Source organism: Corythoichthys intestinalis, chromosome 4 (genome assembly GCF_030265065.1).
Source record: "Corythoichthys intestinalis isolate RoL2023-P3 chromosome 4, ASM3026506v1, whole genome shotgun sequence".
Lineage (NCBI taxonomy): Eukaryota > Metazoa > Chordata > Actinopteri > Syngnathiformes > Syngnathidae > Corythoichthys > Corythoichthys intestinalis.
In genome coordinates, this window is record NC_080398.1 from 46,584,403 (window position 1) to 46,608,139 (window position 23,737).

The 23,737-nt window shown below is 37.9% G+C and overlaps 1 protein-coding gene across 6 annotated transcripts in view; it reads left to right on the forward strand.

Moving 5' to 3' along the window:
- The window catches only part of kif13a (kinesin family member 13A), an 80,117-nt gene that overhangs the window by 36,120 nt on the left and 20,260 nt on the right, over positions 1–23,737 (forward strand). For 4 of the 6 annotated variants that reach the window (XM_057834039.1, XM_057834043.1, XM_057834041.1 and 1 more), the window contains exons 7-29: positions 1,840–1,927; positions 2,591–2,725; positions 2,790–2,902; positions 4,809–4,920; positions 5,007–5,219; positions 5,297–5,407; positions 5,488–5,622; positions 9,454–9,584; positions 9,765–9,851; positions 9,916–10,091; positions 10,981–11,200; positions 14,928–15,090; positions 15,175–15,318; positions 15,393–15,542; positions 15,721–15,885; positions 18,326–18,499; positions 18,660–18,811; positions 18,887–19,019; positions 19,139–19,285; positions 21,075–21,107; positions 22,428–22,527; positions 22,961–23,087; positions 23,171–23,226. In XM_057834039.1, coding sequence (XP_057690022.1) covers positions 1,840–1,927; positions 2,591–2,725; positions 2,790–2,902; positions 4,809–4,920; positions 5,007–5,219; positions 5,297–5,407; positions 5,488–5,622; positions 9,454–9,584; positions 9,765–9,851; positions 9,916–10,091; positions 10,981–11,200; positions 14,928–15,090; positions 15,175–15,318; positions 15,393–15,542; positions 15,721–15,885; positions 18,326–18,499; positions 18,660–18,811; positions 18,887–19,019; positions 19,139–19,285; positions 21,075–21,107; positions 22,428–22,527; positions 22,961–23,087; positions 23,171–23,226 — 3,065 coding nt within the window. The remainder of the gene's footprint in view (positions 1–1,839; positions 1,928–2,590; positions 2,726–2,789; positions 2,903–4,808; positions 4,921–5,006; positions 5,220–5,296; positions 5,408–5,487; positions 5,623–9,453; positions 9,585–9,764; positions 9,852–9,915; positions 10,092–10,980; positions 11,201–14,927; positions 15,091–15,174; positions 15,319–15,392; positions 15,543–15,720; positions 15,886–18,325; positions 18,500–18,659; positions 18,812–18,886; positions 19,020–19,138; positions 19,286–21,074; positions 21,108–22,427; positions 22,528–22,960; positions 23,088–23,170; positions 23,227–23,737) is intronic. The other 2 variants (XM_057834042.1, XM_057834044.1) reach the window with 1 other exon arrangement.

The window sequence follows — 23,737 nt, forward strand, 5'->3', positions numbered from 1 at the left end:
GAAGTGCTCTTAATCAGTACGGTGCGGCCAAACCTGACTAACATTGGTGGGTAAAAGATAAACATAACTGTGGTGGGTTTAGCTTCAGTAGAATAGAAAGAGGAAACCTGGTAACTGTTAACCTGAGTAGGTTTAGGCACATATCAACTGAGTTCAATAGGGTGACTTTTCTTACAGAGCTATTGGATTTCTCCTAAACAACTTGCAGGCAAGCTTAAGGGATTATACTGAGTATTAAGTCACTGTATTGGTGGAGGTGCAGTTATAAACTGAAAAAATATGAGGCTCTCGAGAGGGAACTATGTATTAATATCCAATGGGGAAATTATTATTTCAACTATATCTAATATTCTGGCAAACAGAACTGTGTCGTTTATGAGTTCAAATAACAAAGGGAATACTCATTGGACAACAGTTTTACATCATATTATGATAAAAAACAAAACATTTCCCGCCCATCCATCTTCTTTCCCTTATCCGAGGCCAGATTGGGGGGTCAGCAGCTTCAGCTGGGAAGGCCCGACTTCCTTCTGATTTTTAAAATGTTCTTTTACTTTTATTTATTTATTTTTATGTAGCTTCCTGCTTACGGATTTTGGTATGTCAACCTGCATTTGTGTGATGATTTCAAGGATATACGCTCTTCCAAAATTTCTTCCAAATCTTGTCAGTTACGATACAAAATATGTTTTTAATGTTTAGCGCTAACTCCAGACTAAGCATCTGGCAACAATTTTTATTGAACATGGGAAATCCCATACATTCTAAAAGTTCAGACACTTATATCTCTGTCATATCAAATTTTAATGTTTTTTTGTATTATTCCTGGTGTTATTTTTTTTATTGTATCCAGATGACATCCTGGAGCTATTGGGATTTTTGCTCCTCCTTTTTCAGAAAGAGCGGTTTATTTTAAAGAGACGGCATTTGCAACAGTTTTCTGGTGTAATGATAAATGATTTGTAAAATTCTTTTGAAATACATAAGGAATAAAGAATCACAGGACACCAAACATCCACTTTTAATACCCCACTCCCACTCACGGAAGGCCATGCCCATGTTGCAAATAGCTTCCATTATAATGATGATGACTGGTTGGCCTAGGGCTAACTACTAGTCAAAAAAGTTGTGTGTGTAAACAGGCGGGCTTGGGAAATATGGTACGTCGACAAAGTTATGTCGACCACAAAAAAGAGTCATAATTTTTGGCCAATGCTCGGCCTTAACAATGTTATGTAAATCCACCGGGACACACGTGTGCATTCTGAAAATTTTCTGTTTAAATTTGCCCGGGGCAATCAGGAGGTGTTCAAAATACCTAATACGTAAACATACAATAATAAGTACTGTAATATAAACTTCAATTCAGGCATTACAACTCACAGTCAACCTTGGGCAGGGGCGGATATTCGATTGATGGATTGTATCACCAGTAGGATAATTGATTTTCAAAAGATTCATAAGTGACAGCTCCAGCAAACAGCTAGCTGCATGTGAGACTAGATGTGGGAACCTTTAGATACCTACCGATACAATATGATTTGCAGTACAAAGTTCACGATAACAATTGTCTCACAGTATCACTAAAGATTTACTCGGTTATGTGATTTCACACTTGATTTGTGGGCAGGCATTCCATACAATGCAAACAATTAAAAAGTAAAATTTCCATATTTTGGTCTAATGGCATGGTCGAGGTGAAATTGACGGTGCCATGAATGCTATGAAAAAGAATTTGAGCGAGGGAGGAAATTAACTGTGCTCCATGCCATGAGAAGCATTAACACTCTTTTCAATGACTAGAACTTTTTTTTCCTCTCTGCAACTCTGTTTTATAAGGAGCCGACAGTCTCTGAAGGTTCGTGAACACAAAGTCCTGGGTCCATACGTGGATGGTTTGTCTCAACTGGCTGTGACCAACTTTGAGGTATGTCTTTCATTTTGTTGACACCCTAGTGACTTCGCATGCTACCGCAGAACAAAAATGCCCAATTTCACAAATGCATGGAAATAATTAATAGCATTGAACTTGTTTTTTTTTTTCGTATCCAAATAGCACTGAGTTTTACAGTGTGGTTTTAATTCTCATGAGCGCCTAATGACACATATTATATGAATGTGGAATGCAGTTGCGTGGTTTTGGGTGGATTTATGCCAAGCACTGGCGAGGCTTCTCTTCATTAAGTTAAAAAATCCCCACCCTTTTTCTGTGCGGTCTTTTTGCTCGATATGAATACACTGGATTTCCTAGACCTCAGTTTCTCTTTCTGTCATGAAGCATCTGAACTGCATGTGAACATTGGCAGCCTTTTTTGTTTTTAAAAAGATCTGCTTGTGCATTTTTCTTTTAATCCAGAGAAATCTTGCTCACACTTTGTAAAACGTACAAAATGTCTTTATGTTGCCAGTATTGCTCCAATTAGGATATAGAATTCTGAAAAAAACAGCAGATAAATAACCCTTTCAGTTTCAAATGATCCATGAGTATGAATTGCAAAGGCTTATAAAAAGCCTTTTGTTGCTGGTAGGGGTGAAAGGATAAATCAGTTGGGATCACTATATCATCTCTTGTAAATGTTCTTCATTTTAGGACATTGAGGTGCTTATGTCAGAGGGGAACAAATCTCGAACAGTGGCAGCCACCAACATGAATGAGGAGAGTAGCCGATCTCATGCTGTGTTCAGTATCATTGTCACACAAACACTCTACGATCTACAATCTGGGGTGAGTCTTTTTTCTGTATAATAACTATGCGTTTGAATTAACATTGGGTTGAATTTGTGACCAGAATTCTGGGGAGAAGGTGAGCAAGATGAGTCTAGTTGACCTTGCAGGAAGTGAACGGGTGTCCAAGACAGGAGCTGCAGGGGAACGACTTAAAGAAGGCAGCAACATAAACAAGTGGGTATACTTACTTACACATGCTGCATGATTTAAAAGCAAGATGGTTATCAGATGAAATATAATAATAATAATATAGTAATAATTAGTACAGCAACGTTTAATTGATTAACTCAAGCAATTCGATTAGAAAAAAGCTTGGAACCATTCTTCTGCTTCAAGGAATAGTTTAATTAGACTGGTGTTGTGATGGTTTGTTTTGAAAATGTTTGCATTTAGTTTTATTGATACGGGTGGATACGCTGGCCTGTCGTGGCAACAGTTAACATGACATAACTCATTTAACATGGTCGAACCCAGATGCTCCCTGTTTAGACCAACATAAGGTACCTTTTTGTTTGAGCTCATGGTTTTTTAATGCATTCGTAATTTAAGTTCATAGGTATAATTAGCAGTTTTTTGTGGGAATGTGTGTTTGAACGATTTGTTAGGAGCATTGTGAAAAAAAAGTTTTTAGCATTTTATAGTTATAGTTTATAGTTGTACTTAGATCCTCATTTTTTATTTTTCTATATAATTTGAAGCTAAGATTGTGCTTTAATTAAATAATTTTTGAATGCATTTATTGCTCTTGTGAAATGAAAGTGGAATTCCACAGTTTGAAAAAACACTCAGAAATTTTATTTTGTATTTGCATTTAGTGCTCTTTAGAATGCGCAAGCCTTTGTTTTACATCTCCTACAAATTATTTTGCAACACATTAAATGTTCCTAATCCGATTACTCAATTGTTCAAACTATCTAGTTTATAGATTAATCGTTTACTAAAATAATCGATTGCCGCAGCCCTAATAATAATAATAATGCATCTCACATACATTCTGACATAACATAGACAGGACCTATTTTTCATGAAATGTCAAATAAACAATGTTGTCAGCCGCATACTCTATTGCTGACAATGGTAAACTAGTATAGACTCCAGCTCACCCAGTATAGAAGTACAGCTAGTCCCCGAGTTACAACATACCCAACTTACGTGATTTCAACTTTACAACGCCGGAGTCTGGTCTGCAATTTTGTCTCCAGTGTTTTGTTTTTGTTTGTTTGTTTGTTTTTTGTCTTTTTTAGTCGCGCAAACAGTACCTTATTGTACCACACAGTATCTTAATTTTTTTTTCTTTATTTCATTCATTTGACTGTTCTGCTCTTTGGTCAAATCTGTATTTGACCTTTTTTTTCTGATGCATTTTTTTATTTTGGCGCAGGAAACATAGAGCAGGTAGTACTTCCGTATGCGAGTAACAGCGAATGTACACACTAGGAAGAACGTATTTGCGCACACGATTAAGGGCGCACTTGCTCCCACAAAGAAGTCGCGCAGCCGAGTGAGAGAGAGAGGGGAAAGATTACAGTTTATCTCGCTGTCTAGCTAGGACTTAGCTCCAACGTCTTAGCGAGGAAAGTACAATGACGTACACTACCGTTCAAAAGTTTGGGTCTGTTTTGAACGATAGTGTATAATACATGTTTATGGATAGTTGAATTGAGATTTAGGGGGTATTTAGGGGCACTCAAAGGGTTATTTCCGATTTACGCGGAAATTCGAGTTACCTCGCCAGCGTTGGAACGGAACTCGTTCGTAACCCGGGTACTACCTGTAGTATGAAAAATTATATTTATTTATATTTTAGATGAAATGTTCACAGTTCCATTTAGGGTTGTTGTGTTTGACAATAGTATTGGACAGAATCAGCCACAAATAATAATAATAATAATAATTCAAACGCAGGCAAAATCCATAACATTTGTGAAGTCTTCATTTCTGATTTTATGCAAACATCCAGTTATATCTTGGTAAATGTAGATTTTTTTAATCCAACTATTGTGTAGAGAGCTTGTGGAGATGTGCTAAATTGACTAGTGAGTGCGATGTTCAGAAAATTGAACTTTGAGGTTTTCTGTAGGTCTCTGACCACATTAGGTTGTGTGATTTCTGCACTGGCTGACCAGTCTGCGGGAAAGGGAAAGGCTAAATTTGTGCCTTACAGAGACTCAGTCCTCACATGGCTACTCAAGGTTTGTGCCCAACTTAAAGCTATCTTTAGTTAATTATTAGCACACATTTGAAAGTTGACTAAAACATTGACATTTCTTCTCTTTAGGACAACCTTGGTGGAAACAGCAAGACTGCTATGATAGCAACAGTGAGTCCTGCAGCAGACAACTATGAAGAAACTCTTTCCACTCTGCGTTACGCCGATCGAGCAAAGAGGATTGTCAACCACGCCGTTGTAAACGAAGATCCAAACGCTCGCATCATCCGAGAACTCCGGGAGGAGGTGGAGAAGCTTAAAGTTCAGCTATCTCAAGCTGAGGTGAGACTTTGTACATAACACAAGGCCTTTATTTCCACTTTTCCATGCCCTTGATGTAATTTTGATCTGCTCTAAAGTCTTTGAAGGCTCCTGAGCTTAAGGAGAAGCTACATGAATCCGAGAAACTCATCATGGAGATGACTGTCACTTGGGAAGAAAAGTTAAGGAAGACCGAGGAGATTGCCACAGTGTGTAAATATGTCATCTCATAATTATTCATTGATTATAACCGCTATCATCTTGCATAAGTGGGCTACCGTGTTTACAGGAGCGGCAGAAGCAGCTGGAGAGCATGGGCATCTCTCTGGAAACATCTGGGATTAAAGTGGGTGAAGACAAGTGTTTCCTCGTCAATCTGAATGCCGATCCTGCCTTAAACGAGCTGCTTGTTTACTATTTAAAGGTAATAATTTGACAGTGTGGTTTTAAGTTGTATTTAAGTGTCCTTGCTTTGATTCCAATCAGTTTGTATGGAACTGAAGTGGGTATCATCAGATTGCAATTTATTTTTTTGGTGTAAAGTGAATGTTAGACCATAAATCAAATCAAACAAATGAATGCATTTAGTATTAGTTGTGCAGATAATATTTTTGTATTATGTACCATTTGCTTGCTTACCCTCTTGATTATAAAATATATAACAGCACTCGGCTTCAGTAACACTGCATGACCTCTGTAATTCTCTTTCCACTGATCACATGCAAGGTGTCCAAACAATAAATAGCCTTGTGAAATGTAGGTATTAAATTCTACAAAATCGGGGCTTGTTTTAATCATCCACTGTCATCCATTACATCACTGAAAGTTACGTAGAAGTAATGGTTGCCATCGTTAAAGTTTATGATTGCCAGTCTGAGTTCTAACAGGCGCTTCCTTCTTCCCTGAGCTTCTTCACTCCCTCCTTTGCTCTTTCACACCTTCCTTTTCTCCTTCACTCCTTCTGTCACTGATGTGACTTAATGGTCTGGGATGTGTTAGGAGCTTAATAAAGTGGAACATTTAACATGTTGGCAGCTACTGCTGTTGTCAAAATTTGTCCTGCGATTGGTTGGGTGTACAGTACACCGCATCATAGCCAAAGTCAACAGTGATAGGCCATATATAGTTTCCCCAATAACCTATTGATGGCAAGTCGTTTAGATAATGGATGAATGGGTTTAATATGCTTTGAAAAGGTAATTGAGATTACAATATGAATGATTTGCAGAAATTAACTCACATTGGTTGTATTTGTAAATGATGGAGTGAAGCGCTACAATTACTTTCTCTCGTTTGGTTTCACATGCAGCGGTACCGCTACTTACAACATTAATTGGTTCCTGAAGTAGTCTCGTAACCCGAAAATTTCTTAAGTAGAGACTTATTTTCCATGTAAATGCCCTAATCCGTTCCAACCACTACTGAAACGCCACATTAAATTTTATAATCGGGATAAAACCGGATTAAAACAACAACCAAACACATTTAAATCATTCCATATACCTAACCTAACCGATTATACCTGTAATGAAGTAGATAATAGAACATAATGCAAAGGAAAAAAGGGGGGGGGGAATCTTACTTTTCGAGTGACGCAATGTCTTCTCTCACGAGATCGATCGTGCCCATCGCCTATCTCACTCTTTGTGAGACAAAAACGCGAGCAGACTTGTGCTCTTTTTGGTGGAGACGTCGACCCACTATTACAACAACACTTTCACGCCTGTGCACCTCATATTGCGACACATCCAAATTGAAACGTGATCAACAATAGGCCAATAGGAGCGCAGAATCGCATTACTGAAGAATGATGGGAAAGATTATGACCAATAGGGCAGCAAGATCTTTATGGCGCAACATATATAAACAGAAAGCAGGAAGTACATACATATCGTTTACAGTATTTTTAGTATTTTGCCTCTCATAACCTGAAATGTCTTAGTAAGAGGCAATATTTTCCCATTGAGGCGTGTCGTAACCTGAAAATTACATTTGTAGGGACATTTGTAAGTAGAGGTACCACTGTACATAGGGATGGGCATCGAAATCCGATTCCAATTCGGAACCGGTTCCGAGTGTTTCGAGGCCTCGACATCACAATGAAAAAGCCTTAACGATCCCTTTAACGATTCCTAAAGACGCGTATTGCGTCGTGACGTGTCTTGTTGTCCAGACGCATCAAACTAGCACGGCGCCAAGAACCATTCGCTCCAAAGTTTGACTACACTTCACCAGGAAAGAGTGTGAAAATGAAAGGTTACGACGGGTAAGCACGAGCATTGCAGCCATAAACATAACAATGACAGCACGTAGGTTCAAACGCTCGAAAGTGTGTCTTCACTTCACGAGGAAAAATTACAACAAAGCGACTTGCAGTCATTGCAAGGTGGGGATTTGCTGACTTTATTCAACCATCACTTGAAGAGTGAAACTAAGAATAGAAATGAAACAAATCAATTTCGTCCCCAATAACAAACAGGTTTGCATCAACGTAAATCAGCGATGATGAGCTGCTAATAACAGTATGGTTAGCATTCGTACGCTAGCATTAGCACATCGTTCAAACCACTACACAACTGGATTTAAGTGTCCGATCGCGAGTGGAAACACAACAACAACAACACAAAAGATGATACATACAGGCGTTGCCTCTGTAGATATTAACATTAACAAAGAACGTTGGCTCGTAGAAGTGTTTCCCTCTCTCACTAACTCGCCCACTCACTTGGATGCGGCATTTCTTCTTTGGGTGTAAGCGCGCTCTTCTTCACGTGAGCGCGTTCTTCTTCAAGTGAGGAAGCGCAAGGGCGCCCCCACTTGAGCGTGTAAGCGCCACAAAAACTAAAAGGCATGCAATTCAATGTAATGGTAAAATAATACACGTTAACCCAGGGGTCCCCAAACTGCGGCCCGCGGCCCAAATACGGCCCGCCTCCACATTTGGTCCGGCCATTTTGATTTTTTTTTTTTTCTCAATCGTGTTATTTATTTTCTGGCCTTTTCCTTGAAGAATTCAGAGAGGGTTATTTGGTTATTATCTATTTAATTAATAGTGTTTTTATTATTAATTATTATTATTATTTTTATTATTATTATAAAGAATCCAGAAAGGGTTATTTGATTGTGGCTATTTGAAAAACAATAAGTTTTTACATTTATGCACTTCTGCAATCGTCACTCTTTTTCTGTTACAAACTGACCCCGGCCCCTCATCAGAGAAGGGAAAAGTTATGTGGCCCTCACAGGAAAACGTTTGGGGACCCCTGCTTTAACACATATTGCCAAAGGCAGAACAAAAACCTATCTGCCAATATATACCAATATTTTTGATTTCTATTAGATAAATGTTTCAGTAAAATGTTACACATTCTTGTGTATTTGCCACTTATTGCCACAGTTAACATTGAGGCTTTGGGCCTCTTTTGATCTCGTTGTGAGTTTGTAAGAATGTGACTTCTGATTAAACAAACTCGATGCCAATCAAAACGTTTGTTCTTCTTTTTCCCCAAATTAGAATCGATAAGGGAATCGATAAAGAATCGAATCGTTAAGCAATATCGATAATGGAATCGGAATCGTAAAAATCCTATCAATTCCCATCCCTAACTGTACATTAGTGAAATTGGTGCCAATCGTTCCTATATTCTGTAAAGTATGCATTAAAAAGCTGAATTTTTATGTATTGTAATTTGTAGAAAATTTCGGCCCATCTGTGTATGACTTTAGTTCACAGGTGAAGTCATTTTTTCCACTAGCAGCTGCCAAAAGTCAGAAACACCTTAAAGTTATGGAACCTTATTTTCAGCATATTTAGGTATTGTCAGCAAAACAGACATTTCTATTTTCCCGTGTGACTCAAAAAGACAGAACCGACCTGCAAGGCGGACCTGTAGGCGGTGAGGAAGCGACATGTGCTGCATACAGAACAACAGGCCTTTGTCTGGGTTCTGTAAGCTGGGCCTGCCGTTTCAGTGTGGAATGACCACAGTAATATGAAAAGGGTTAGTTTGTCCAGGGTTGGACATTCTTTGAAAATGGAGATGTTTGTCTAACAGTGCCCACTCACGCAGAGAGAGAGAGCAGCGCTTTTTTCCCCACCCTGGCCTTATTTTACCTAGTTTTTCTTTCTTTTTGCATTCACTGTGTAGTTTCCCCATTTTGTCACAACAAATTAGGTCAAACATGTGGATAAGAATATAATTCCTGTCAGGCCTGTTGTTATCGTCTGCTTAATATGTCTTCCACCTGTGTGTAGGAGCGCACGCATGTCGGTGCTGACACTTCCCAGGACATCCAGCTGTTTGGAATCGGTATCCAGCCGCTGCACTGTGTGCTGGAGCTATGCCCGGACGGTGATGTCACTTTGATGCCCGTGGGGACTGCCCGGTGAGCTGCAGTAAAACTACTACTGCTTTGTCCACTGGAGTTTAAATGAGCTCATTGCTGAGGAATCTCAGCGCTCTGCATTGATATCACAAGCTTGTTTCCCCTCCAAAGACAAATGGATTATTGACACAAACAGTATGTCTCTGGGAATAACGATCCTTTTTAAAATCCTTTCTGCAGGACCTGTGTGAATGGAACAATGATCGATTCTTTGGTGCATCTCTGGCATGGAGACCGTATCTTATGGGGCAACAACCACTTTTTTAGGTGTGCCAGACTTTGACTTAAAACTTATGCGAGTGATAAATCTGAAAAATCTACTCTGTTGCAGGATCAATTTGCCAAAACGTAAGCGGCGGGACCGTTTGAAGGAGCTGGAGAGAGCCTCCCCCAGGGAAAGCTTTATTGAGGTGGACGTGGAGACTGCCAGTGAGGCATCTTCAGAGCAGGACTACAGCTATGAGTTTGCCCAGATGGAGGTTATAATGAAGACTCTGGGAAACAATGGTAATCATGACAGTTCTCTCTTAGCCTGATCTGTGGGACTCTCCGCATACAGTAAATTTCCATAGTCAGCCATTGGGGACCTTGTTCTCTTCTTTTGTTCCAGAGATTCCAACCTTATCATATTTTTTTAGAACTGTAAAATATTTTTCATTAGCTCTGTGCCAACTTTTAAGTTTTCTGTATTATCTTACCATTGATTTGTAGCCACCAAATGAAAGGTTTGCTGGTGCAAGAGTTACAGCTAGCTACCACTTGCAAAAAGACAACAAAAAGGCCACAAAACACAACATAAGTCAACAGAATTGCTGAAATTGTTCATTTGTTGTTTTTCTTGACAACATGAAAAAGATGTCTCTTCTGGAACTGAGATACTACCAAAAAACTGCACTATTGTAAAAATGACCAAGTTTTTCATATTACCGGTATTATTTAGTATTTTGTCATGAATGATTCATGAAGTTATTGATAGCGACATTTCTAAAAGTTGATGTGATCAACTTGTATTAGAGTTGGCTGCCACTTGTTGCGAGAAGGAATTTGTGGAACACATTTTTGCCACCAAGCCCAGAATAAAATAGCCGTAAAACTTCACTAAAATATTATCTGGCTAACTGGTGCAGAAGCTTAAATCACATTTTGCCTTTGCGAAGCCAGAATGTTAATTTGCATTTGAGTCCCTTTGTTATTTCCTTGGCAATGGGCTCAGAGATGAGAAAGGACAGAGAGAATTGTCAGGCTCAATCAGGAAGATTTCGTATACTACCCAAATATGTTTAGCTTTATGACCGCAATGACAGTACATTTTATTTTTTAAAAATACATTTCTGTAGGTTAATGACAACAGTCCTGTTCTGTATACATTCTAATACACCTGCGTGTGTGTTACTAGACCCCATGCAGAATGTGGTACAAGTTTTAGAAAAGCAATACCTGGAGGAGAAGCGCACGGCTCTGGAGGAGCAGAGGATGATGTACGAGCGGGAGCTCGAATCGCTTCGGCAACAACTTTCCCCAGAGAAAACCCAACAGCACCACCGCAGCAGCAGTGACCGCCTCACGTTCCAGACAAACACACCACACAGCAAGCTGCGACTTTGGACTGAGGAACGGTTGGTGGGACACTGACGCAGAAACATGAACATACATTGTATACTTGTACATTATTAGTTTTGATCAATTATTACCTATTCATCATCACTTCAATATAGACTGCATAGCTTTTTTTCATCGCCATATAGGACAGTAAGTTTCCATTCCACTGTTTTTTCCCCATGCAGTCCGTAAATGAGAGGTTCCTTTACCAAATTAAGATGAGATACTGCAAGACAGTGTTTACGATAGTGAGTAATATAAAATTACAGCTCCTTCATGAAGTGAAGATCACCGCATCTGAAAAGTTGCAGTGAAGTGAGGCTCTGGGTCAAGTTCAAGGTTCTGGTTGGGTCAAACCACTAAATGAAACCTTGCTACCATATAGCATTCTACTGAATGTGACTTTGATTTAATCTTCAAGCCTCCTTCTGTGCCCAGAGGAAATTCCAAGTTTCCCAATCTCACCGCTCTTATTTTGCTTCTCTTTGTCCTGTGCTTTAGCTAGTTTTGGTCAGCTATTGCTTTTTCGAGGTCACACTGACAATCCACACAGCAGTTTTCAGGCACAACCACTTGTACTAAATGTTATTTATCTAGTTTTAAAAACAGTTATCGTATTTTTCGGACTATAAGTTGCAGTTTTTTTTTCATTGTTTGGCTGGGGGTGCGACTTAAACTCTGGAGCGACTTATGTGTGAAATTATTGACACATTATTATATCATTTCACATGTTATTTTGGTGTTTTGGAGTGACACTGATGGTTTGGTAAACTTGTTAGCATTTTCGTTATTGTTATCTGAATAAGTCTTAATAGGTATGTTACATTAACATACCAGCCACGTTCGCATTTCGTTGTTTATGCATCATGTAACATTATCATACATCATCACTATCATTCAGCATGTTGTTCTCTATTATATTTTCATTTTAAATTGCCTTTCAAAATGACATATCTGTTCTATGCGTTGGATTTTATGAAGTAAATTTCCCCCAAAAATGCGACTTATACTCCAGAGCAATTTATATATGATTTTTTTCCTCTTCGTTGGGCATTTTATGGCTGGTGCGACTTATACTCAGGTGCGACTTATAGTCAGAAAAATACGGTACTTTAAATATACAGTAGTTGCTTTAGTCTTACATTGTGTCTCTATTGGTATTGGCCATGGTCGGATTTACCAATTTCCATTAAGTCAGCACTGAAAGACAGACACTTTCAAGCAGAAAAGTGCATTCTACTTGCGAAACTTTCGCTTGACTTACTCAATGATTCAAAATGTAGCTACTGCCAATACTTCACTGGCATCATGTAACACAGTGCCTGGTCCTGACACTGAGCAAAAGTTAAAAGTACCCTAAATTATAGGCCTGCTCAATATATCGTTTGAACATCGCCATCGCATTGTGCGCATACGCAATTGTCACATTGCAGAATGTGCAATAGTTTTTTTTAACATGGAAACTTTTGTTGTACTTCAGAAAAGCAGGAAGTGTGCAGATCCTGGATCCGATCACATGATCGAAAATCGGGCTGATCGGGTCATTTTTTTCAGAGGATCGGGTTTTTAATTACAAAAATATATTCATGTTTTTCTGCTTCATGCTCGTACAGCGCCACAGGCTCTCACCCTAACTCATGCTAGGTAGTGCGACCAAACCTTTCTTGGTCACCAGTGCAGTTGGCTTGTGGTACTTAGCGTTAGCGATGATTGACAGGTTTGTTGCTTTGATCTGGCCTGAGAAACCTCGGTAATTCTTTGATCAAAGGCAGAAATGTGGTAATCATCGTTAAACTTGCAGCCCAGTCTGAAGTGTGCTGTGCCAGTCATTCATTGTGTAAGTGAGAGGCTGTTCTCGGCAGCGTGAGCGTCAAAATTTTGTGGTGGTGCACCTTAAGAAAAAAGTTTGTGTGGAGCCATGGCAATATATGTATATGGCAATGTTAAATTTTTGCTAATATCGTTCAGGACTATCCCAAACAGAGCTATTCAAGTTATCTGGTGAAATTTATTCTAGGTTTAATATCGCAATATAATATCTCAAACCCTCCAAAAATCGCAATGATTGTTTTTTAATATCGTTCAGGCCTACAGTATAATGTAATAATGATTGCAGGCATACAGTCTTCTGCTTCTCACTGTGGTAATAAACAAACCACAAAATCAATGGTAGTCATAATCAGCGTTGTTAATAACGGTGCTAGAATATAACGCCGTTACTAACGGCGTTATTTTCTTCAGTAGTGAGTAATCTAATTAATGACTTTTCTCATCTGCGTGCGTTACTATGTTGGTTGACTGACGCGAGAAAAGTCTGTGAAAGACGGACTCACGGAGACGAGAGAGCAGAGCAGGAGTGCGGAGGAGGCAAGGGAGGGTGACGCCGTTGCAAACGCGATGCTACTATGCTAGGTGGCGCCAATAATACCTGACTGTAGCCGATAGCCTACAAACTACGCCCACATGAGGCTTCAGTAGATATCACATATATACAGAACTAGATGGAAATCACAGACACGGCTGCATTAGCAACATGTATAATAAAGAACTAAATGCGTTAGTAAACAGCCGCCATCTTAAAGCAGTAGACTTCTCAGGAAGGCTCTGTTGTAGAGAACCTTCCTAGCGAACCTAAGTAACTTTTTATCTAAAATGCTCCTAAATCGGCAAAATCTTGACTTAAATCTATCTTTAAATGATGAAACAGTTTTAAAACTTACACATGTTAAAAGTAGACCGAAGGGAACTAATGCAATAACGCGAGCAATTTTAACAACTTTTACGGTTTATTCCCAACATTAAATGACTTCCACACACAGCAAAGGTTACTATCTAGTTAACGCAATATCCACAATACCCCTGTGTCTAGTTAAGTTTAGGGTAAAGAATTGGGCTAGGGCCAGTTGTCCCCAAAAACCCTTTAAACTTCACATTGTGTGACCTTTTTTTTTTTTTTTTTTTTTTTTTTTAGGGAAAAAAAAAACATGAAAATTATCACCAGTTACTTTGCCAAGTAACTAATTACTCTTACATTCAGGTAACTGAGGGACTAACGCAATTACTTTTTGGGAGAAGTAATTTGTAGCTGTAATTAATTACTTTTTAAAAGTAAGATTAACAACACTGGTCATAATTAACAGACCCCATATAAACCTAACCTAATCTAAACTCCACAGCCCTAATGTTGTAATCCTAAAGGTATTTTAAATCTTTGGCTGTGCTTGACTGCAATTGACGTTTAATCCGTTTCAAATCTTGCGATCGTTTGCTGTCAACCACTCCTAGTCAAATAGATTGGATATCTATCACCGTCAGTGGCAGCCAATGACTTTCAATACAAATTTTCGTTTTTTTTTTTTTTTGCAAACTACCTCAACACATACACCTTGAATACTATAACTATGCTTGACCTAGCAGTGAATGAGTTAACAATAATAATGCTGATTTATTTTACGATGTTAATTATGCATTCTTTTTGGTCCTTTATCATTTCATGATAAGGGATTTGAATAGTGATAGTAAAAGGATAGAAAGAGTTGCTCAATATTAAGAGCTGTACTGAAAAATATCAAATGATTAAAAAGAAAGTTTCCTCATTTTTTTAAGTGTTCAACTTATTGTTCAACTGTGCTAAGGAAGCATACATACTTGAAACCTCCTCGTATTCCTTTTGGTAGTACTGGACAGTTAACCTTTCTTCTTTCTCTTAAATTAATGATCTTTTCCCTTTTGTGTGTGCGTCAGGGATGAACTATTCAGACAGAGTCTTTCTCGGCTCAGGGAACAGGTCCTGAAAGCCAACACTCTGGTGCGAGAGGCCAACTTTTTGGCAGAGGAGATGAGCAAACTGACCGACTATCAGGTTACGCTTCAGATCCCTGCAGCCAACCTTAGCGCCAACCGCAAGGTCAACCGACTGAGCCGCTGCAAATCAATCATTCTAACTGTTCCACTTGCTCAAGCTTACCTAATGTGTTTTTTCCCAATACAGCGTGGCGCCATTGTTAGTGAGCCAGCCATCCAGGTGCGCAGGAAAGGAAGGGGAACTCAGGTGTGGACTATTGAAAAACTGGAGAACAAGCTGGTGGACATGAGAGACAACTACAGGGACTGGAGGGAAGGCTCAGAGGAAGTGGTAAGGAACAGAAAACTGAAGAAGGAGAAACATAAATCCTCATTAATTCATGTGTTTTTTGTGTGCATTTACAGTTCAGCAAGTCAAATGGTAAACAATGTGACCCATTTTATGAGGCGCAAGAGAACCACAACTTAATAGGAGTGGCTAACATTTTTCTGGAGTGCCTTTTCCATGACATCAAACTGCAATATGCCATTCCAATTATCAGCCAACAGGGGGAGGTAAGCGTACAGCAGCGGTATTAGCCTTTTTTACACTACTCTTAGCAGAATTTAGCTAGCAACACCAAAAACAAGACAAGTGCAACGCGAAATGTCTTAACGGCCCTATGAAAACATCTATTTGATGTTGTTTTGTTTTTTTTAAGCCGATAGGTTGATTGTGTCTTTTTACACACAGTTAGCTGGAAGGCTGCACGTGGAACTGATGCGGGTCAGCGGTGCCATGCCCGAGCGCCTTAGTGGTGGAGATGACTCCTCTGAGAACTCCAGTGAGAGTAGCTGCTATGAAGTCATGGACACCAATGGAGAAATTGTCCACATGGCCAAGAGGCTCATTATCAGGGTAAAAAACACTTCTTTTGAGAACAAACCACATAAGTCATGACTAAAATACTTATATTGGTAGCTTGATTTATAAGTTTTTTACCAACAGTCGCTTGATGTTTTTTTTTAATCATTTTAATACAAAGTATGAGTCACCAGCAAGCTTCAAATATGCTGCCAATTATAGATGTGATGCACTTTGAGGTATTTATTGAATGGGACAAGCAGCCAGACCCACATATTCAAAATGGTGCTAATTTCTTACACTGAATAGGCCACTTCACTTAAAGGCACACAGAAAACAATATGGCTGTTGGACTCTATACAACGTACATGTTCCACTTACAGTAATAATACTTTATAATTTCTTTAACTTCTCTCTTATTAAAGATTTTTTTGTAATACAGACATACTCTTTTTCATCAAAAACACGATATGTAAAAATATTTTCAGGAGCTGAACAGCTGTTTGTTGTGAGTCGAAATAAGTTCACCACGTCTATACAGTGCTCGTATCTCAAATTTCTGCTCCCAAGTCCTCAAAATTCTACTATTGTACAGCTTGCATCAAATCTAAAAAAACATGGAAATTGGGTCACTGGTACGGAACCACTGTACGACTAAATTGGGGTAAGAGTTAATAAGTCGAGGTACCACGGTACTTAAGTAACAAGGCTTCATGCTGTATACCAGGGGTGTCACACTCATCTTTGTTAAATGCCACATCGCAGCTATGGTTTCTTTCAGAGGGCCTTAATGTCAGCCGACCCATATAAATATTTCACTCATTGCTGCCATTGACGGCACTGGATATCCAATGAATTGGATATCCAATGAATTTTGACTGGGAGAGACAAATGAACATTCATTCATTCACTCCCCTAGTAAAAATGGATTGGACGTCTAGCACGATCAATGACAGTGAAACTAGTGCGGCTATGATTAATCGACAAACCCACAAGTAATCAGTTACTAAATGAATGTCCGACTATTTTGATAGTCTAATTATTTATGAATATCGTTGGCTTTAATAATGTTCAAAATATCTTTTTTGAGGCTCTTTCTCCTATTTTTATATTTTACTCGTGTTCATTTTTAGGAAAAACTAAGGGGGAAAACAGTAAATATTGTTTTTTGTATTTATTTTTAAAATAAAAGACAAAAAGTAAAAAAAAAATATATATATAGCGAAAAAACACTCAGGTGACTTGAAGTTCTGCTCTGAGACCCCAAATTTGGCCAAATTTCAAAATTGTCCTTTATGCATGTGTGATACATCATTGGAAAGCGTAAAATCTCAATTTTCTGGATGGAGAAACATTTTGAACAGGAGGGCATTTAAAAAAAAAAAACAAGTACTTTACTAAACCCTAACTCTAGGTGAGAGCATTAGAGAGCATAATTAAAGACACCATGATTTTAACGAGATATTGTCGTATACTTACCTTGTTTCGATCCAAAAACTCCGTGTAGCATGTCTCACCGAGTGTCAAGACACAGCTGTGAATGGCCACAGCCGGACTTTTTGGGGATTTTATGGGTGAAACACGGTAATATATCAAGGGTCGCAATGCAGAAATTGCAGACATCATGGAGTGGTTGAGATTTTCGTTTTCAAATATTTACCCTTTTAAACGTTTTTTTGTTTTGTTTGTATGGACTGAATATTTATCATCTAAACTATCGGGGAAAATGCGACAGTAACAAAAAAAAATACAATTAAGCGATAGTTATGAGGTAGATATATGCGACCTATTTACAGACACTAGTTTTCTCTTTGTGACGTAATTTATTTAAAAGTTTAAAATATGCAAATGAATAATTTTATAAAGTGTTTGTTTTTTTAACTAACTAAATATTAGACACCAATAAATGATTCTAAGCTAAAAATGATAGACATTTCAAATAATAAATATAATTACTTACCTTCTTTTTATGGCTGGGTTGAAACAAAAGCGGTTGCGCATTGCCTGTAAACGGGGGTCTCCAGGGCAAAACAGACAACTTAAAAATAGGTTGGGGGCTTAATGCGCCATGAAACTGCTATGGCAGCATATACTATTAAACATATTGCTTTATCAAACACAATAGTTCTTTTGGCTTAAAATACAGCAGTTTCTGTTAAAGAGGGGTGCCAGAGCAGAAAATGCTTTATCAGCCTTGTCTGTGTTTTCCACCATATACAGTATTTACTTTTATTTTTGACAAAAGTAACAGTAAAAAAAATGTTGAAAAAATGAGAAAACAGACAATATCTGATTTATAGAGCCCCTGAAATATTTTATTAATTTTATTTTACTGATAAACAAAGTTGATGCACGTGATTTACTTTCGTTGTTCACACAAAATGATGAAGCTGGCTGCATCTATCCCCCAGGCTGCCAGTTTGAGACCTGTTCTGTATACCACATTTGTTTTCCCATTTATAGGTTCGCTTCACAGATGTTTTCCCTTTTGCAGGTTCGCATCAGAGAGGCAACGGGTCTACCCCTCAACCTGTCCAACTTCGTTTTCTGTCAGTATACCTTCTGGGAACATGGTGAACCCACAGTGGCTCCGCCAATGGTGAGCCCAGATAGACCTTCTCCCCGTAGCCCAGATGCACAATTCACTGTTCAGTTTGACCACTGCAAGGTGAGACAGACCTCTTTTTTGTGTTTCTTTAAGTTTTACCTCCACTAAGAATTTTGCACTTATTTACTCAATGTTGAAGCCTCGGCAGAGGTCGCCCATTGCTTTAAGCTAGTAGCACGAACACTGTATCTGACTTCAACAAACTGTGGTTGTTTTTCAGGACTATGTTGTACATGTGACAGATGATTTTCTGGAGTTTATATCAGATGGAGCGTTGGCAATTGAGGTATGGGGCCATTGCTGTGCTGGAAATGGACGTTCTCCATGGGAGTTAGATGCACTGGAAGCCAAGACTCAGACGCTCCGAGACCGGTACAAGTTGTGTTCACGCTGATGGATAAACACGGAAGGTACACTTCCCTAACTTTGATGCACTTTCCACAAAAGGTGGAGTGAGGTGTCTCGCAGGATCGAGCTGTGGGTCTCCATCCAAGAGCTCAATGAACAGGGAGAGTACGCCGCTGTGGAGCTGCAACCTGGAAAAGACATCACCACGGGAGGAATCTTTCAACTGCGGCAGGTCCGAGGAAAAACAGAAAACATTATGAATGATGTAACGATGTAAAAATAAAAGATTGAAAAAGAAACATTAAAAAATTGTGCCAGAAGCACCACATTGAAGCTGATCTGTCCAAGCAGGGCCACTCTAGAAGGCTGCATCTCAGCGTGAAGCCGGTGCAAAACTCAGGCACGCTACCTCTGCTGGCGGAGGCCATGCTGTCTGTCTCCATTGGTTGTGTGACACTGCGCTCGTCCAAATTGCAGAGACCTCTTGACACTTACCAGGTGTGTAAAACATTTTTGCTGGACACAAATATTACACCGAGGTACTGTATATATCTTAGCAATTAAGAGTTCAAAAACACTTTTTGGGAAAAAAGTGATTGATGATTTCACACCAGAAAAATACAATCTAACTATAATATGCTGACCCAAAATGAGTCTTGAAGATGTTATTTTGTTTTGTGTAAAAAGATGTGTAGGTAGCAAAGTGAGAGACACATTTCATTGCTAGTGAAGATCACTTAAAAGCTTTGTTATGAACAAAATACATGGAATACCCTCATTCAAAGTTTCAAGAGGGTATTCAGTATCTTTTAAATTGTGAGTTTATTCTGTACAGTTGAGAATGTGGTATTATTTTAAGGTGAAGCTGTGCTTATGTATTGTATTTCCAATAGTGTATCCTATAGCCAAGTTAAATGACAAATCAGTAGCAGACAACTATAATTCTTAATTAATTTATTGTTAAAAAGGACTGGCCAGATACACAGTACTTACATAGTGTTAGCATACATGTCTAAGCAAAAATCCTTACCTGAAGTTTTTTTTTTTTTTTTTTTTTTTAAGTTTTTCATTTTGTTTATGTTATAAAAAGTTTTGGTAAAACAACTACCCAACTGATACATAGTTTTAAAACTTTAAAATACACTACACCTGTGTAAACGTATATGGTGGAAAACACTCAGGTGATTTGAATTTCCGCTCTGAGACCCCCAATTTGGCCAAATTTCAAAATTGTTCTATATGCATGTTTTATACATCACTGGAAAGCTTAAAATCTCAAATTTGGGGGGAAGAAAAATTCAGAACTGGAGGGCATTTAAAAAAATAATTTAAAAAAAAGTTTTTTAAACCCCCTTAACCCAAACTGGAGGTGAGAGTATGAGTGGGCATAATTAAAAACACCATAATTTTAACGAGATATTATCGCGTACTGACCTTTCGATCCAAAAACTCAGTGTAGCATGTCTCACCGAGTGTCAAGACACAGCTGTGAATGGCAACAGTCAGACTTTTGGGGGATTTTATGGGTAAAACACGGTCATATAACAAGGGTCGCAATGCCGAGATCAAGGAAATCAGACATCAAGGAGTGGTCCAGATTTTCTTTCTCAAATATTTACTTTTTTAAACTTTTTTTTTTTCTTTGTTTGGATCGATTATTTATCATCTAAAATATCGGGGAAAATGTGACAGTAATAAAAAAAAAAAAAAAATTTACGCAATAGTTATGAGTTAGATATTCGTGACCTCATTTTTTCATTGTGACGTAATTTGTTTAAAAGTTTAAAATATGTGCGTGAATAATTTTATAAAGTTTTTTTTAATCTAAATATTAAAAATAAATTAATGATTCTAAGCTAAAAATGGTCGACATTTTGAATAATAAACATAATTACTTACCTTCTTTTTATTGCTGGGTTGAAACAAAAGCAGTTGCGGTTGAAACAAAAGGGGGTTGACTGTAAACGGGGGATCTCCAGGGTAAAACGGACAAAAATAGTTCGGGGACTTAATGCACCATGAAACTGCTATGGCAGCATATACACATATTATTCTATCAAACACAAAACTTCTTTTGGCTTAAAATACAGCAGTTTATTTTAAAGAGCGGTGCAAGTGCAGAAACAGCTTTTTCAGCCTTGTCTGTGTTTTCCGCCAGATATATATATTTCTTTTTTTTGTATTGAAAGTTGCATGAGCTGTAAAATGTCTGAGCTGACAGCTGTCCCTTCCACACATACACATACACACCTACAAACATCTGACAGAGTGTGTTCTCTCCTGCCAGAGAGAGGTGCAAGACGATATGGATAGTTATCAGGTACCCTCATCCTGCTGAAATGCAACCCGCAGCATGAAGGATCACGTGTTTGCAGCTAGGCCCCTTGCTTGAGGGCCTGTGAGGGTGGAGGACGAGGGCTGTGCCTCTCCTGACTAAAAAAGACAAAAAATGTTTGCTTTATTAAACAAAACACACATTATGCTGTAATAACATATTATAACGATCATTCTTTGGCAACCAAACGACATCTCCACCCGTTGCTGACATTGCCAGTCCATATGCACACTAATGCTACTGTTTGCTGCCGGAACAATACATGCCATCTAAACACGTGTGCGCTGCATGGCTGACACTACTTTGCATGAGGAATGTGCAGTCATGTCTGAGGTGTGGTGTGGTTGACTTTTAAGTTGGTTTTCTTTTTGGTTTCTTTTCACTTTGTAATGGAAATTCACTACTGGTGACCAAGTAGGATTCTGAATGCATGTATGTGAGTACAGTGATCCCTCGCTACTTCGCACATCAAACTTCACGCCCTCAGTCCATTGCAGATTTTTTTTCCCAATTAATAAAATATGTATATATACAAACACACACACACACACACATATATATATATATATACAGTATTTTATTTAAAAATGTTAAGATATATGCCTGTAAACATGTACAAATATTGTTTTCTTTTGTAAATATCTCATTTATATCATGACTATTACATATGCAGTGCTTAAAAAGCACTTTTTTTTTGCTTGTTTTTTTTTTTTTTTTTTATTTTTTTTTTTATTTTTTATTTTTTTTTTAATTTTACTTTGGGGGAAAAGGGGAAAAACATCTTTTAAATCTTTCCAATGTTGTTAAATCTGAATAAATACATTAAACACACCCCCAAAAAAGTTTTTTAAAAATGGGTGTTTTGTTTTTGTTATTTTGTTTTTAATGTAAATAAACTCCGCCTCTGCTTCGCAGATTTTTGATTTTCGCAGCGGGGGGCGGTCCCATGAACCGTGAAAAACAAGGGATCACTTTATATGTATGAGTGTGTGGCCAAATGGTTATAATGATATATTTTTTACTATTGGAAGTTTTGGAATCCAGTTTTTTTTTTTTTTTTTTTTTTTGTGTTAAACATATACAACTGTGTGTTGTTGGAGAGCTTTTTCCAACACGGTCTTATGACTTATTTTGTTGTTGTTTTGTATTAGATTACTTCCAAATGCATCGAAAAGAACAAGTATAGCCTCCATCAAATGTATCTTTTTCCTGCTATGTTAACCCTGAGCAACTTCGCTACATCACTACATGGAGCTTTTTCTCTAAGCCCCACCTGCATTGATTCAGGTTTACTTCTGCTTCCAGGAGGAAGATCTCAGTTGTGTGAGAGAGCGTTGGTCGGAAGCATTAATAAAACGACGGGAGTACCTTGATGAACAAATTAAGAAAATCATCAACAAGCACGGTGAGTGTAGGAACAGAATGTTATTTCAAATTGACAGTGCGGATATTGCACACACAAAAAAAAAAATTGAGATTCATCTACTGGTGCCGTCTGGAACCTGTCAGAAAATCACCAAAAATGTTTAATGATTGTTTTCCAACGTGAAAGCAGTTATTGATCGATTTTAATTTAATCATTGTCTCGAAACAGTTAATCAATGATCAAAAAAGTTATCTATCAATTTGTTAATTGATTATTCCTCGAGTATTTGGTGAAAGCAGGGCTTTAATCACCACAATACTTGTTACCCATATGCAAAGTTACTGTTTGGAAATGGAACTTGTCGGAAGTTATCAATGGGGAGCAAAGGAGTGTTGGTTGTTTTTGACACTTACATCATTGTTATCTTTTTGGTCTTTTGGTTTGTGACCTTCACCTTTTTCTCTTTATCCAGAAAAATCAGAAGAAGATGTTGAGCGTGAGGCTCGCCTTGTGGAACAATGGGTTGGCCTGACTGAGGAGAGAAATGCCGTGCTTGTACCTGCACCTGGAAGTGGCATCCCCGGGGCACCTGCTGACTGGTATACATTTTGTAGTTATTTTACCATAACTGTATCAGAATAATTAGATTGGTTGATTTTGTAACTTGTGGTTCAACCTGTAGGATTCCACCTGCAGGAATGGAAGCTCATATCCCTGTCCTGTTCCTGGATTTGAATGGTGAGTCAAACACATTCTCGAAATGAAGTTAGAATAAGAAGCCAAAGTGTTAGGTTTTGTAACATAATTTACAATAAACCATATTTCGGTTGAGAGCCAAAGATTTAAGCTATGTGATGTGACAAGGGTATGTAAAACAAAACAAAAAATAAATAAATACACAAATAAATAAATAAATAAATACAATTTCAAGAGCAATGTACACACGGGCCTCACTCATTTTGATTTACAGTATCTTTACAGTATCTACCTTTTTTTTTTTTAAGTCATTTTACAGTTTTTTTTTTTGTTTATTTATGGAAGTTTTATGTTTTCTAAATTTAATTTATTTTAATTAGAATTATATTTTTTTTTATTGCTTGTGGCTTTTTTAAATTTGCATCTTTTATTTATTTATTTATTTATTTTTTTTACTAATTAAATAATTGTTTTTTTCTTTAAATGAATAGATTCATTTTATTTAAAACTATTTATTTTATTTTTTTTTTGTTTGCCCAAAGAAAAATACGTG